Source organism: Haemaphysalis longicornis, unplaced genomic scaffold, assembly GCF_048455015.1.
Source record: "Haemaphysalis longicornis isolate Haplotype H1 unplaced genomic scaffold, Haemaphysalis longicornis Haplotype H1 scaffold_3, whole genome shotgun sequence".
Lineage (NCBI taxonomy): Eukaryota > Metazoa > Arthropoda > Arachnida > Ixodida > Ixodidae > Haemaphysalis > Haemaphysalis longicornis.
The window spans coordinates 88,797,579-88,814,626 of NW_027526335.1; the positions used below are offsets into that span (position 1 = coordinate 88,797,579).

General features: G+C 44.2%; 2 protein-coding genes across 2 annotated transcripts in view; one reads left to right on the plus strand and one right to left on the minus strand.

Annotated features, from left to right (window-relative positions):
- LOC144174810 (tubulin epsilon chain-like) lies at nt 1-10,265 on the plus strand. Its single transcript, XM_077703705.1, has 12 exons — nt 1-623; nt 704-783; nt 883-951; nt 1,939-2,054; nt 2,121-2,242; nt 3,422-3,488; nt 3,792-3,912; nt 3,996-4,147; nt 5,887-6,027; nt 6,884-7,024; nt 8,010-8,184; nt 9,285-10,265. The coding sequence occupies exons 1-12, from the start codon at nt 599-601 to the stop codon at nt 9,438-9,440; spliced, it is 1,365 nt and encodes a 454-aa protein (XP_077559831.1). The 5' UTR covers nt 1-598; the 3' UTR covers nt 9,441-10,265.
- Nucleotides 10,254-17,048, minus strand: part of LOC144174811 (coiled-coil domain-containing protein 43) — a 7,725-nt gene continuing 930 nt past the window's right edge. Inside the window, exons 4-5 of the mRNA XM_077703706.1 lie at nt 16,749-16,840; nt 10,254-15,880 (exon numbers count right to left, since the gene is read on the minus strand). Coding sequence (XP_077559832.1) covers nt 15,693-15,880; nt 16,749-16,840 — 280 coding nt within the window. The 3' untranslated portion in view covers nt 10,254-15,692. The remainder of the gene's footprint in view (nt 15,881-16,748; nt 16,841-17,048) is intronic.

The window sequence follows — 17,048 nt, forward strand, 5'->3', positions numbered from 1 at the left end:
TAAGTTACCATAGCAACAGGGCACGCCGGCGAAGCCGATATGGCCTATGGCGGATTTATGAGTTTATGTTGTCTCTTTCTGTTATATCAGGCGCTTCTGCGCCGCACATAAATTACCATCATTACCAATCACTATCGTTAGATTTTTTTGCTGGTATCTATTCGATGACGTAGCTGCTTGCTTTGCGCGGACTTTCACTGGGAAGAAATTCGGCTTCGTAACCACGGTGCACGTAACACTTGCCATTAGGAATGCTTTTTTATCGTCACTATGTCAAATAATTTGCTGACTACAGCTGAAAATGATGACAGCAGCGTTTACTTTCGGCTCTTCTTCGTCGTGAAAGAGTGGTTTTCCGCAATCTGTGCGTTCGCTTTCTATACTGATGTCCAAGCGCGCTGGTTTTAATTGTTTATGTTTTGTTACCCCTTTTTGATCGTGAACGCACGGAATCGGTCGCGTGCGGAGTTTTAAAACACGTTCACAGACAGGCTGAAATAACGGCTACAGCTTTAGCTTGTGCATCCTCCTGCCTGATGTCCGCTTCGCCCAAAAGACTCGCGCGTTTGAGCACTGCCGTGAGCGGTGCCGCGATAATATGACACAGTCCATAGTCGTGCAAGGTGAGCCATTCACCACCGAATGATATCGGTGCTTTGTTTTTGTGATTTCTCGGCTGTACAACCTGACCCGTGTTTTGCAGTTGGCCAGTGTGGAAACCAAATTGGCTGTCGCTTCTGGGACTTGGCTCTCCGCGAGCATACACAGCTTGGTGATGGAACTGTGAGGAGATGTTTGTTGTGAACCCTACATTTGACTTTGCGTTGCTCGATGCTGTGACACGTTCTTGTAACTTCTCTTTATTGTTGTCTTTTTTTCCAGACGAGCGACACCGCCGTGTGGAACTTCTTCCGCATGGCCCAAAATTCCAAGGAGGAGCTCAGAGCCAGGGTAAGTGGCAGTAATATTGACCTGACATATAATTGATGTGCATGTAGAGACCTAATTGCTCCCTTATTCCTCATAAGATACCGCTGTGCTTGCTCGTTATGTTGAGGAAACACATGAGTAAAGATCGAGAGACACTTAACCCACTCTTTTCAATTGGGGAACTGGGAAAGAGATCTAGAGAGAGGAGGAAAAAAAGCAAAATATGTCAAAAGGAGGAACAGGTGTTCTTCAGTGAATCCCTACTCCATTTCTGTAGAACCCCATTAAAACGCACTCTACTTCGATTAGCAGAAGTGTAGCACGTAGCATGGTTGATCACAGCACCACTGAAATGCTGCTGTCTTGGCAGTTTGATGTAGTCAATGCCCACGAATTCTACCCGTCCACAGCCGTCACATTTGATCAAATAGTCTAATGATGGCAGAACAAACGAATTCAAGCCCTTTTTATTGCCAGAAATGATGTGCAGCATTTTTTGGTCCCTCACTCTTAAATCGTCACTGCCTCGGCATCAGGCAATGGGTGGGAACTGATGCGCTTACAATGTCAGCGCCAATGAAGGCATTGACGGGGCTTCAGCTTCTCACTGAAACGAAAAAGCACTATTCTGCAGAAGTTCCATTGGGCAGGAAAAGTCGAAGTGTAACAACTTAATGTCTTGTTTTAAGAAAGGCGGTCGTGCCATCTGATTACTCCTCGAGTTCGTGGTGAATAATCTGAGTGGTTAGGTGGACATAACAGACCAGACTTAACCGCGACAGTGGAGGTCTAATTTCCGACACGATTGCTTCCATGTTTGAACTAGCACACTTTCTCTTACACAGCAATAGGGAGAGGCCGCCTGGGACCTTTCAGTGCAGCCGAGTTTGAACGAAAAGTCAAATTAGAAGAACTACAACTTAAGCAAGTGGCCATTAAGAGGGTTTGGGATGCACAAACCTTGCTCGACAAGCCAAATTGTTTTCCCTTTTCTTGCCAACTTTCAAGGCAGTCATGGTTGACATGGAGGAAGGGGTCATCAATTCCATCCGGCGTACGCCCTTCGGAAACATGCTTAGCAACCACCAGTTCATAACCGACGTTTCGGGCTCTGGGAACAATTGGTAAGAGGCATTGTTACCCCTCGTCGGCGTGCCAGTTTACCGACTGCTTGACGCCTCTGGTTGCAGGGCTGTCGGCTTCCACGAGTACGGCACAAAGTACCGGGACAAGATTGCCGAACGCGTCCGCATGGAGGCCGAGCTCTGCGACTGCCTGCAGAATTTTTTCCTCCTTCACTCGCTGGGCGGCGGTGAGGGCCCTATCTGTGTTATCTGTTCAACCTAATCTAATTGATCACTTTGTTCAAGCAGTGTGTAATTAATTACTCTACGGCTGCTAAACCCAAAATTATTTCTGCTGTCATCTTGTGACCTAGCATCCCATATTTGTTGATACATGTTATGTTGCTTTCAAGGCACTTGCCTGAAGACATGCTACTGATGTCTGGTTGTCTAATAGCACTGGTGACGACACCAGTGAAACTGACTTTTAATGCCAACAGTATACAACAAGACTGTGTTCTGTTTCAAAGTGGCACTTATGTGGCATTTCGCTGACCATCTGGTGGTGTTCAGAAAATTGTCCAGGTGATGGTGTTAATGCTAAAAAAATCTAGTACCAACAGGCTATTACTACACCATGTAGTAGCACAGCAGTCTGTTAGTGCTTTAGTTTGAGTATCAGCTGCTCCCAGTGACTTACATAGACTGCCTGATTTCATCAACAATCTACAAAACCAGCTCGCACCGATGTATCCATAATTATGTGGTGCAGTTTGTAATTTCAATTTGAGCACACAAATTGCAAGGTTTTTCTTACATGCAAATGAAATCATCACATTTTGTAACCGAAATAATGAGGTGCAGGAAGAAGAAGATGATGATGATGAATAAACTTTATTGGAGAGCAGGTGGTGATGTTAGGGCACCCGCCCTGTGGGAGGCTTCCTTAGTCTGGGATGCCTTGGGCTATGCTGGCCATCCGTGCCCTCTCCACCAATCGTTGCTGGCGTGGAAGGTCGGAGCTGGTCAGCAGCTCCACCCACTGCTCCATGCAGGAAGAGTAATTAAAAAATAACTTCTAAGGAGGACTGAACCATGCCATACATTATTAACCTACATGAAGCATAATATCGTAGTTCGTGTCTTGCTTCATATGTTGGGTTGGAACGGGGGTTTGGGCTAGTTGGTGCATACTAAGTGAAATTTAAAACAGCGCAAAGAAAGGGACAAGAAACAACAAACCAGCGCTGTGTGCCATTGTTTCTTGTCCCGTCTTTTTGTGCTGTTTTGGATTTCAGTTCATATGTTGGTGTTGTGCTGCATTTGTTTCTTGTCTCTGCACATATTTTCTTAGGGCTATCACGCCTGCACTTTCCTGTTCATCCCCTAAACTCCAGTCCCCTGAAGTCATCTAATCACTCTTTCAGGAACTGGCTCCGGACTGGGAACGGCTGTTCTTGAAATGCTGAGCGAAGAATTTCCAAAGGTCTTCAGGTGCTGGTTTTTGGATAATTGCGGGTGGTTTTCTCTTTGCAAGAGATATGTACGTGCATGATTGCCAGAACTTTTATTTTAAGCTATAAATTGTAGGTCCTTCCTTGCAGCATATTTTTAAAGAGTAGTCTTCTTCGGTAATGTTCTGGCCACAAATTTTGGAAACACCAAAAAAAAATGCATCGGTGGGTATTAAACATGCTTTAGCTCTTCTGGGGGGAGCATAAAGGAGACAGACGTTTGCTGTAGCATGTTTGATTTTATTCTAGCATAAGCTTATTTGTGCATTTTTGTTGGTTGCAGATTTTCGGTGCCAGTGTTCCCCTCTTCGATGGACGATGTTGTGACGTCACCGTACAACACCGTGTTTGCGCTGTCGAAGATTACGGAGTTTGCCGATTTCTCCTGTCCCATAGAAAACGAGGTGAGCGTCTGCAAGGATGGTTTGCCGAAGTTGGTCGTGCCTATGCCTACACGAGGAAGTGTTGGGGTCCCTCCGTGTTTCAGGCCCTGATCAGCATCTGCGATCGCATCATCAGGGCGGAAGCCAACACAAAGCAGTCCATCGCCAGCAGCAAGGGCTGTGTGCTGGGACAGAAGGCCAGGCCTTTCGACCAGATGAACAACATCGTGGCCAACCTTTTGCTCAACCTCACAAGGTGGGCCACTGTTCACACACTTTCCTTGACAAAGCGCTACTTTCATGGAGCAGATTTGATTTTAAGGCTGTCCGACGGCACCATAAGCCCCTCACTCAGCGATGTCCACCGGAGCTCCGGAAAAAAAAAAAAATGATAAACATAACTTTGCATTTGGCCCTACTTTGCTCACTCTAGCCTAACCTAACCTAAACTAACCTATCCTCACCTTGCCTCACCAGAAAGCAATCAGATAAGGGAGGACATGGCTCTTAAAACAATTTCTTTTAATTTTTAAGTAAACTCTGGGAAACTTGCCAGTCTTGCTTTTTTTGCTGCTTTTTTACCACTGATTTCAAATATGGCATTATTTTTTGAGTCAGTAAATTATTTCCCAAGATAATTAGGGATAGTCATTTTTTGCAGAACAATAGACAAAAAAGTGTTAGTCATAAAACTGTAATCTTTATATTTCCAATTACTATGAACCTTGGTGAATGCAATAAGAGAATTGGTTTTTTGAGATACCGCTTGGTACTAATTTTACAGCTCGTTCAACTTTCCTGTTTGAAATTGGCATTCAAAATGGTTCCTTGCCACTGGTTTCACCAAAGTTCAATGAGCTGTAAAATGAGTTCCAAGCGGTGCATCAAAAAACCGCTTCCCTTATTGCATTCACCAGAGTTCTTAGTGTTGTAAAACAAAAAAAAGATTTCACTTGTATGACTAGCACTTTTTTGTCTATTGTTCCTCCAAAAGTGACTAATTATCTCCAATTATCTTGGGAACTAATTGACTGACTCAAAAAATAAAGGCACATTTGAAATCACTGATAAAAAACGCAGCATGACTGGGAAGTTTCACAAAGTTGTTATAAGAGCAGTGTCCCCACTTAAAGCCCCCAAAACTAACATAAGCCATGACTATTGTAATTTAAACTACTAAAGATGTCGAAAGAAACAAAGAAGACAAGAGCCGGGCTCAAACCACTGCCCTTGGTATCAGCAAGCCAAGACGAAACTTCTACACCAAAATGGCAGACGCTTAGCACGGTGCTAGCCTAGTCCCAAAGGTTCGAATGACATTGGACGGCACTCTGGACACTGAGTTATTTTAATTGTTGCTTGTGCAGCTAACCATGCGAGGTCAACAGATGGTTCAATGCACATTTGAAAATTTTAATAGCATACTGGGGTTACCAAGTGCTGGGACTGACATTAGTCATGCTTTGATCAACACCCCAAAAGACACGGCCTAAATGTTTGCTTTGTTTGTGGCCGATAGTGCTGGCTGGCCCAGTACTTGTTGCTTGTAAAGAATAAGTGTGTTCAATTCTCACGAGCCCAAGGCTTTAACTTTCCTGGTATCTCGATTTTTGTTTAATATCTTCATAGATTTAAATGATCTGCAGCCTCAGTGACACACGAACTGAGAAGTAGGTGATCACAAAGTACAGTGTAACTCCAAACAATTTGAAGGTATCAAGGTGAAAAAAACCTGTCTTCCCAGTGTTGTTTTTAAGCTCTGCAAGGTTTCGAGTGCCATGAACATAAACTTTATTTTGCCTCAGCGAGAACAGTTTGATGTGAGTCATCTGCGAGTGTGATGACAGCAAGTGCTATATGATGTGAGGCACCAAGCTGCCTGTGACAAGCCCAATATTCTGTGATGAAGCACCTTCATATGGAGATTGATCAGCGGGGCTTTATGTGCAACTTGGGGGAGGCTCAATGGGCGGGGGGGCGCATGTGTTCTTGCAGTTCGGTGCGCTTTTCGGGCGAGCTCAACGTGGACCTCAACGACATCTGCACCAACCTGGTTCCGCACCCCAAGCTGCACTTTCTGGTGTCCAGCATCACACCGCTCTACTCGCTTCTCGACGTCAACCTGCCACCCCGAAAGTTAGTCTCACATTGCTCCTTATTGGTTTACTTATTAGCTTATTTATTTCATTTATTTACATTTGCATGTTTAATAATTTATTTAGTAAATAATTTATTATCTAGTTATTTAATTATTTATTTACTATATAATTAGAACACTTAATTTACGTTAACATTTATTTATTTACATATTGTTTATCATTTACAGTTATTCATTTATATTATTTTGTGTATATAATGATTCAATTATTTATCGTTACTAACCCAGCACAAGGGGTGGTGAAAGCAGGTGTAGTGACATACAGTACAGGGGTACCCAGATTTTACGAGACTGGATTTTAAGAATTTCCTGAATTAACAAATGCAGATTACCCGCATATTTGCACGTAGGCTTAATGCTTTCTTGTTTTTATGAAGTTCTCGATTTAACAAAATAATTTGGAAATCTTGGTCAGCCCATTAAATAGATGTTCAACTTTATAAAACAGCGTAACTGAAGCAACATTCAAGCCTCAGGTCAAAAATTATCATTATAATTTCTGAATGCTTATTACCTGTTCAGAATGGTTTACAAAACATGACTTGTTTGCAAAACACAAATTGTGGGATGATAAGCAACCGATTTTTGTTGTGCTTTACTTTGTGCAGATGTGGCGACCTGTTACTTTTTTTACCGTAGCTAGCATTGTGTTTTTTACTTTCTAGCTCATTACGCTCATGCCGAATTTTGTTTGAAATGAAGCACAAAAGTGTAAAATATTGTTTTTATTTAGATTTCTAAGTGGTGTTCACACCACACGAGCTCGCTAACTGTGGTTAAAATGGTCGCTTGCGATCTGCCCCCCCACCCCCCACCCCCCTCCCCACCGGCCAGACTGGACCAGATGTTCACGGATGCCTTCAGTCCGCACCACCAGCTGGTAGAGTGTGACGTCAGAGGAGGGACCATGCTGGCCTGTGGCCTGCTGGCCAGGGGGAAGGTCACCATGACGGACCTCCGCCGGAATCTTGACAGGCAGGGTGATCTCCTCCATCATTGCGTGGCTCCCAAGATGTTGACCGAGCATTGGTCAGACAACCTTTGCAGTCCTTTGCGGCACACTCCAAGCCAAACTGAGATTGTCGGAGTTTCTTTGGGAAGTGAATGGTGTCTGTGCTAGCTTGTAATGCACCGTGGGAAGGATGGGCATTGTGGTCCCTTCGGGATCAGATGACACAAAGCTCAGGTGGCAATTTCAGCAAGTTTGGGTACCCAGTGTAAAACTCTGCTAAACCTGCTCTAGCTGGAAGTTTTGTGTATGCTAGTGGTGCTGCGTACTCAGTTCAATCTAACTTACCTGTTCATGCCGGAAGTGTGTGAGCACATGTGCTGCGCTGTTGCTTGGGGGACCAGTTTGGAGTGAGGTTGTTGCAGCGATATTAGTTGTGGAGGTTAAGTTCAGAAAGATTGCATGCACAAAGGAGTGGCAAAATGGCCCAAGTCTCGTCTCCTTGCACTAATTGTTGCGCGTTCAATGCCAGGACACAGGGGCTGTATTTTTGAAGTGGTAGAAATGCAACAATACTCACGTGTACATTATTTTAGCAGCCCAAATGGTGTAAATTGATCTGTAGCACTTCCCTACCATTTCTTTATAACCATGGTGTTGCATAGATATTGAAAAAAATGAAATCAGCATTTTAAATTGAGTGCTCCTTCTTCTTTATCGTGACTTTGCCTCAAACATATCTTTACTCGTTTTTGTGTGTCTCGTATCTGCAAGATTGTTTGGACAGAGGCAGGAGCCGCAGCAGTGTGCAGGTGGTGAATCTGATACATCTCTCAGCACTTGAAGCCAACTTGAAGTATGAAAGACCACTCCTGTTCACGTTTGCGCCTTCAAGTAGGGCAGGGTGCTGCTACGAGCACACTCTCTAAAGTTGGATTGGCTCCTCCTTTTGATGTTTGTGATCAGCATTGTCTCCTGACTAAACGCAGCTTGCATCTTCTGCTCGTTCAGGATCCGAGGAGTCCTCAAGTTTGTGCATTGGAACCAAGATGGCTGGAAGACAGGCCTGTGCTCTGTGGCACCCGTGCAGCATCCGTACTCCTTGCTGACGCTCTCCAACACCAGCTCCTTCCATCGTGTCTTGGGCCGGCTCCGTGCGGACTTCCTCAAACTGTACAACCGCAAGGTATGCTTACAGGGTTTTGAAAGCAGCTAATCTCTACACTGCGCCGCAGCCTCTCTTGTACGAAATTGTTAGCAGTTGCAGTTTTGTTTAGATGCAAAAAGTCGTTATCACAACTGGTGCAAGCAACGTGAAGCTTCAGCAACAATTTCGTATGTCCGGCACTACCAATCTAAAGTGAAATGAACAAAATATAAGATTGGCATGTACTGGTCATACCGAGTTGTGTTTTTAAGAACATAGTGGAACTGTGGTTATATGTCCCTGGATTTTACGATGGCCTAGGCTTTACAACAGCCTGGGTTTTACGACAGACTAGTCAAGTCCCGGCGAAGTCCCCATAGAAACAATGCATTAAAAACCTCTCCACTTCTGTGCGCTGTGCTTGTAATTGCAAATCAGAATCAATTTGACATTCCTGAAGAGTTTGTAGGCAGGTTCTACAGTGATGGCAACAAAGCCCAAACAAAAATTGCCATCGCGCTGTTTGTTGCCTGTGGAAGGAGCAAAAAAATGAAGGAAGCTCACACTTAACGTGCAAGACTTGAAGGTAGCGAAGCTGTACGCAACTTTCACGACCATGACGACGGTTTAAGTCCATGATTGCAACCGATTCGCTTCTTCTTCGCTGCCGTAACCACCTTTACTCTAGCTTCGTTGCTATAATGGTGAAGAAGCAGAACGAACTAATGGAACGCGCACACTTAAACTAGTCGCCCGCAGACGCAACGTGTACCCTATCGCGTGTTTTGTGTCGAGCAGGTGGTGCGATTCCTCTCCCCAGAGTCGCAGTGTAGCGAGGTCGCCGCCTGACTCTCGGGTGCTAACTCGTGGTCGTAGCCGAGGTAGTAAGACTGCCGACTAGCTTCGTTGATCTACCAGACGCAGGCTCGAATACTGTTGGTGCCGGTGATTTCTTTTCTTTCCACTGTTATACTGATTTTTGTGAAATGCCGAAATCAACGAATTGCCAAACAGCTTCGCTGTTGAAAGGTGAAGTTTCAGAAGTACCGGCATCAGTATGTGCTGGTGATGTGACCTGTTTGGTGCAGTCAGTCACCACTCCTGCTCACCGGCTTGTTTCTGAAACACCTTGGGTGCAGGCCCACGTGCACCATTTCCTCCAAGTGGCCCCCGTGGAGGAGTCGCACTTCCAGGGAGCACTGGCCAGCTTGGCCGACCTATGTGCCGAGTACCGGTCCATGGAGGTCACCGACTTCAGCAAGCTCACCCTGCCCAGGCTCAAGGTCCTGCTCTGAGCGCCACACTGCCATTAGTGTTCCTTGGGGCCAGTATACGACCCACTACACGACGTTTGAGCCCAGACTGGGCCTCCCGAGATGCTTGCCTCAAGTGGTGTCGTTTGAATGCACAGTGGAATTGGAACTGCAGCCAGCACGAGTCTCCATCTGAACAAAAACGTGGCTTGGACCAGCTGCAGGAGGACGGCCGTTTTTAGCCGGCTTGCAAAATGCCAGTGCCAACAACAAACTATGAAGCGTCTTTTTTATGAATTAGGTTAGTGAATAGCCTTTTTTTAAACGAGGTATATCCAGGGTATTCATCAAACTTTTTTGACGTAATTGCACTTTATACCAGCTGCATTTACCGAATAGTATTTCCTGTTCCTTTATACTTGGACTACAGTACTAGACTGCCGAGAGAGAGTTCGCAGCAGTGGTATTACTACAAGAACCAAACCGTGAAATAGTTGCTGGTCTAGGCACATTTACTGCAATCATTTTTATACTGCGCGGATATATTTAGATAGATGCAGTGCTGCCAACCGCTGGCTCACAGGGTGTGTAAACTATTTTACGCACTCAAGCGGCTCAGTTGTGATACTCCTCAAGACTGCCATATTCTCATTTTTACAACCTGAATAATTTCTACGTATACCTTATATATTCGACTATGTACACTTTCGATGCATGCATTTACTTGTGCGCATTTTACTTGTAAAGTCTGAAGTGCCAGCAGTATTCTATTTATTTTAACCTCTGTAGGTTACGCAGTCCTGTTGCGTGTCTGTGTGAACGTCCCTGCGCAAGTGGGAATAAAAACGTGTGCCATTGTCACAACCAGTAGGGACTCTTTATTACTTGCAACTTTTTTCCACAGTCTCTTAATAAATATGCACAACTTGAAGCAACATTTATTGAGTAAGGGCAGGTGGCATGCAGTACAACGGGTAGCAGCAGTGCGCAACTTCAGTTTATAGTACAGAAATGCCTCTCAAAGAGAATATCACAAAATCAATGGCAAAGCAATGTCACACGTCCCGGTGCAAGCGTTTCGCACTTGTCCCACAAATCCGGCACGCAGGCTTTGCCACGCAGGAGCTCAACGTGAATGACCACATCTGGTTACTAGGCTAAGCGACACTGTTTGCATTTTTTTTTAGCAAAAGAAACTCTCTGCATCTGTTTTTAAATGCTAAGTGGTAGCGCTAGTCAGTGAATTGGCTGTGAATTTCTCCCATCTTGCAGCAATTATCAGGACTCAAAATTTTCCTTGCTAGGAAATTCAGCCAGCCATATCATGTAAATGTAGTGAACAAAAGGTCATCTTAAATGCGGTACTATCGTAGTGCATTGCACATCTAAAGGGAGATTCTATATGTTGGCTAATGGGAACAAGAAAAACAGCGAGCAGAGTAGACAGTTTATCGATTTGTTCATTAATGGCTGGTGAACACCATGTACACAATAAAGAGTTAGAGAGAGGGAGAATTTTTTAATAAAAAAGGGAGGCATGCGCCGTTCGGGTATTAAAAAAAACTCGTTACAAACTAAGTTTCCCTTACAAAATACTGATGTGATATCTCCCTGAGTTGGCAGTCTCAACATGGTTTACTGTTCCCCCCCAATGCCCCTGCCAGGCACAGTTTAACAAGGTCTTGGGATTCATTTCCATTTCACAAGAGCACCACTACGTTCATCCTTTATCGATGACACACTGGAACTGCACAGTGGCACACTGGGCGCTGTATCGCGTACGTAGATAAATACAACTACACCTCTCTAGACATGAAAAACGCTCGTTGCCACAACACTGGAAGTGACCTTGTACACTGAGTGTTAGTGCTAGACTACAGAGGGCACTTGACTCCTACGCCCTTCCAGCCAGACTGTAATCCTTCCAACTTCCTTGCAACTAATAAGCATACAGTTTCTTCCTCTATTAGCTGCAACCAGCACACGTCCACAGGTTTGCCCAGTTAGTTGCAGAATCTACATTGAACTTGCATATTACTCAGTATAACATTCACCGAACACACCTTTGCCAATTAATCGCAAGAGTATTTTAATGCTTCGGTAGCTACACTCCCATGTTAGCCAACCAATACTCTTCTATGGTGACCTCAAAAACACCCGTTCCACCCCAGAACAGAGAAACAGTATGGCAAAGTTACTAAGGCCAGTGAGCATAAATAAAGCCACCCCGAAGTCCCAGCCACACAGTAACCTATGACTTAGTTTGTCACCGCACATGAACTTGCAAAGCCGATTTCACTGCCATTACAACACTGCAAGATACTTTCACTTCTCAGCAACGGACGGCGGCTGAACAAGTACTCTGGGAGTTAAAAGTGACCACATAATGGCCACTGGTGCCTGACAATTCTCTTTCGGTGTCTAGGTCTCCTTTTACCAAAGACACAAGGAAAACATGGCAAAAATTTTTAAGCACAGCGGCAGACAAACAACAGAGGTCAACGAGATCACAAAAATGGAGGAAACAGAGAAGGGGGGGGTTGGATAAGTTATCAGCATTAACTGAGGCATACAAAACAAACGGAAGAACCTACATGAGCACAGACACAACTTCCTTTTGTACGGTTGCCAGGAATGAGACAGAACAGACTAACCAGTAGTATCATTTGAAGATTTTGTGGTGTAGGCAAAATGCAAAGCCCACACCAAGTTCTCCAAGTCATCATGCAGAAGACAGCACAGGCAGAATGGAAGGAAACCTATCAGTGACTAGCGGTTCAACAGACCTGTAAATTAATCGATTAGACAGACAGACTGGCCATCAGACAATCAGTGGGTGGTGAAACCTCACTCGACAGGAGAGAGAAACACTCGTTTGAAATGGGCCGAAGCACTGTCCCGGCCTATTTAACAATTTATCTGAACACCTATTCAGTTCAGGAGGTTCAAAGAAGCCCAGCAACTTATAACACTGAAGTGAAAGATGTCAAAACTAAGTACCTTACAGCATTGCAAAGTGAATGAGGCATTTGGCATGTACTCAACTTGTGCTTGTGATAGCTTTTCTCCAGTTTTGTTATTTTTAGTAGCATAGTTGAGTATGTTCAATTGGTAAACTGATCCTGCATAGCATTGTTAGGGTGCAACATTGCCAAACAACAATCTAGTTATCCATAAGGCAAGTGCCAATGGCAGGGTGATGAGGTTCATTTACAACAATGTCCCATTATCCCACAAACATCTGTTGGCCACACATGCAAGTGTGTCATGAGAAGAAACTTGGCTAGAACAGGCAGGCTAACCAGTCTGCACCCATTTCTCTAAAGGATGATGACAGGATGGTAACCATAACCAGGCTTACAGCTAGTGATCTGATAACTGCATTTTTTGAAGGTTTCAGATGGCACTCGCTATTTTTCGTTTTTTCTCAACAGATCTGGCATTTCTGGGCACCTTATTTGTATAGAACCCCTTTTGAGGCAATTTCAGCCCTTAAATTGCCCACACATATCTCCATTAGGCAGCAAAAAGCCTGCATTAACAAAACTCTTGTCACGAAAGTAGCCGGGGAATTTACTTACAGCTTAAAGTTGTTGCAATACGTGCATACACGTTCTCAGCCGTCTCTTATATTTGTCATTCACACATGAGAGAAGCAATGTTTTACATCAACTCTGGACACAGAAAACAAAAAACAACTCCAGTGCTGCATAGACACGGCCATTGAAAACAGCATGTTTTCCAAAAAGAAGCAGACCAAACTTTGCTTAGCACTGTATGTAGAAAACGTTCTGTGGATAGCTTTGCTTTTTTTTTAGCGTTCTACACAAATGTCATTCATCGCCACATGAACACAATGCTAACAGAGTATGCTAACGGGAAACTGAAATAACCTACAAACATTGTCTAAATACTTTACTGTATTAAAACCTAGAATGTGTAGGACACGAGTTTCTGCCCGATCAATGCATTTTCTCCCAAAGTGTTCAACACTGTCGCTTTTCCAGTGCCATCTAGCTTCCTGATTCGTTGATACCAGCTTTGATAACACACTTCGAATTCAGCATTTCGGTATTTAACTGATTGTGAGCAAACATATTAAACATATTTCTTTAGCGTATAGCTTGCATTTGAACAGATGAAAATGTTTATATTTATCACGAAAAATGAGAAAATAAAAATTCTGAAGAATGAGATAGAGTCAACAGGCATTGACTTTAATGCAGTAGTTTTTGAGGTGGCCACTAAGGGCATGTGGTGTTTTCTTCAGAAATTCCGGATGAACTAACTGTCAGAAAAATTCACTCCAGTGTTCTGCCAGCACATTATGAGCATATTGCCCGCCTGCTGTGGGCAGCGCCCTGGCCAGCTATAACTAGTTCTGAAATTCAGCACTTTTTGCAATTTTTTTGTAATCACGAAATTTCTTTCACAGCTGCATCCATTCCTTGATTTTCTTTTTTCTTATTTTTTCCCCTGAAGCTGCTTCCTTTGGTTTTGCTTTAATACCGCACGCTCCTCAACGCGCAAAAAGGCAAGTTACCTAAGAAGCAAAAAGTATAATCACTAGTGTGACATCATTACACCATCATCAATAACACTGATAGCATTTCTTATCTAGAACAAGCACAATTCAACAAGCATAGAGGAGTTCATCTGTGGACACAAAGAAATCACTGATTTACGTGAGGACCATTTCATCATCAATACTTTGCACAACGAAAATACTGCCTTGGAATATTTTCTAGGAACCTTCAATGCACTGCCACCCAGTAGAAATTTTCTTCCAGAATATGTTCAGTCATGGCCAAAAACAGAAAAACGTGAAAACGAAAAAAAAAAAAGCCTGAAGCTCATGCACATTTTTCACCTGAAAAACAAAAAAGCTTATGCCTATTACTCAAACCCACTAAGCAAGCGTTTTGCATCACAGACCTAGACGTAAATGTGAACTACACCACAGTGCATTGATAAGAAATAACTAAGCAAACAGTATGACACACACACACACAAAAACGCCTGTGCCACGCTGCAACGATCACAATGACTCGGATTTCTCTACAGCAATGAGACAGGACATTAGGATGACATGCCAGCCTTGTGGCTAGACACCAAGTGTTGCGCATGTATTCAACCTTGTGCCTGACACGTAAACACGAAGGAGCACCAGTTTTTAATTTTCATGTTCACGAAAACTACATTAATGTGAAGTTTTCGCAGGAAGTCTGTACATTAAACACATTGTCAAAACCAAAGTTATGTTGGTGTGGATGCACAACATGGCCTTTACAAGATGGGGAATGGTGGCGCGCATGCAGAAAAGGTGCATTCATCCACGCAACGCTGCACAATTTGCGAGATTAAATGCGCAGGGGTTCGGTGGGCAATTTGCACTGCAGCAAACAACCATTCACTGTCTTGGAGGCAGCCCCTGTGCAGCTGCCACGAAAAGACTATGCTGTTGTGAAGCGAAACCTTCCTGGCAGTTCTGCCACTTAGGACGGAGAAAGGAAGGGAGCCCCAGTGTTGCAGAAGAGTACTTCGGCCAGATCCATCCATGTGCGTCAAGCAGAGTCGGCATTAAATGGCTTATTAAATTTGGAAAGACAAGAATCATAGAGCCTCGTTTGTTTTTGGAGCATTTTAGTCTGCCACCAGTTATTGCGACATTTTTTAATCCAGCCTTTTGAGGACACAGGCTATACCACAAATGTTATCCTGGTTCCTCAAGTACAGCTATACTTGAAGAAAAGTGTTGGAAAAAAAAAAAAAAAAGAAGAAGAAAGAGAAAGAAGGTGGCATCACCAAGTGAAGCATCCACTCAGTTGATCCAATGAAGCCTAGAGGCGCAGTATAGCTTGTTTGGGGCCATGCAAGTGTGCAACCTCATCTCCACTGACCAGCTGTACGCATTCTCCGAAGCTCTATTTTTCTCTGGTATTCACCGAAGCTTCCTTTTTTCTGGCAACTACACTTCAATGCAGTTTGCCACAGTGCTACCTTTAATCTGCCCGGTTGCGATGCTCAACAGCTTATGGTTGGGACGACGAAACACAAAGGTAGCTGCAATCACTAGTTCTGGGACTGCACTCGCATTGGATGCGAAGCACTACACACTGCACTCACAGTACACCCAGTGCATGTTCACTGTGGGCCTTAACAATCCTCCGAGTGCCGAAAGCGCATACCTAGCACCTGTTCTGTTCCTCACAACGTGGCTTTTACGAGAAGGGCGCAGGTTGGGGGGGGTCACAAGGGGAAGGGTGATGGTGTAGGGGGGATGCACGGGGGGTGCTACCGGCGCCGTTCGCCCTTCTGGGTGCGTTTGCGCTCTTTATCCTTGCGCTCCTGTGCCTGCTGCTTCTGCTTCTCGCGGTTCAGCTTGTCCTGGGCCTTCTTGCGCTCGTGCTCCTGCTTGCTGTGCTCCCGCTTCTCCTTCTCGGCTTGCGCCACCGTCTCGGCGTTGGTGTTCCTCGCAAGCACTGTCGCGTCTCCGGGTCAAGGCAAAATGAACGGGCTTTTCGCAACGGGCGGGTGGCCTGAAAGCTCAGTGAGGTTTAAAAATCCTACTCCTAACTCCACCATAAACGCATGCAATGACAGGAGCAGGTCACCGACACTTTGCCACAGACAAACCTCTGCAGTGAAGCCTGTTAGTAGCACCCTTTACGATTGAGGATGCAAGACACAGTGTGGTTTGCAGCGAAGCCAGTTTTACCAAGATACCCCTCTACATGTTTTGGTAAGCGGCATTGCCTTTGCTTTCGCTGTCATGTGGCAATAATTTAAATATCACAAAGACGTGTGAGAGTTTCTAGATGTGCCCTGTTCTAACTGTGATACAGACTTTTTCTGAGGTATAAAAATTCACATCTGCAAAAAACACGCATCAGCGGAGCAAGAAGATTGGACAGAATTATTAGTGGTGGCATGATGACCACATCCTCAGTAATGTTTTTGATGCTTAGGCAATGATTCCTACAGCAGTTTCGGAATAACTGGAGCAACCTGGCGAAATAGTCGACAGTGGAGATGTCTTCTTGATGCCTGTGTAAAATTGGTGCTTTTGTGTAAGGAATGGCCAGAATAGCGGCCTGATAATTAACTATGCATGGTTAATAGTCAGATGCGAGTGCTGCTAATGACTGTGTGCATGCACTTTCTGCCGACTGGGCTTTGCTGTGAACGAGAGAAAACATAATTCTCCAGTTTGCCTTTGAGAAGACGTTGAATGTATGACAGGTCATGCGAGCTATAGCAACATATTGAGCAAACTATCAAGCGTGCAGATAACTCACAAAGTGAGGAAATACTTTTTAACTCTTAGCTAGCACAAGTACAGAAGGATACATTTTGGCACGTAGTGCTCCTTCGGGGTAGCTCCAGCAGATGCAGATGCCACGGGAGCCACAGATTCTGTTGATGGCTTGACAACCACTTCCCTGAAGGACCATATGCTTCAAGTTCAACACTACTGACCAAACACTTTCTGACATTTTTATGAACTAGGCTAATGTCTGCTACCATTTTACAACAGACAAAAATAAATTGTAACGTTTTTCTAGAGCTTCACTACTAAATGTACATAATTCAGCGGGAAAAATTGTCTAAAAAATTGTTGAGAAAAATAGTTCTTGTAATTAAACTTTG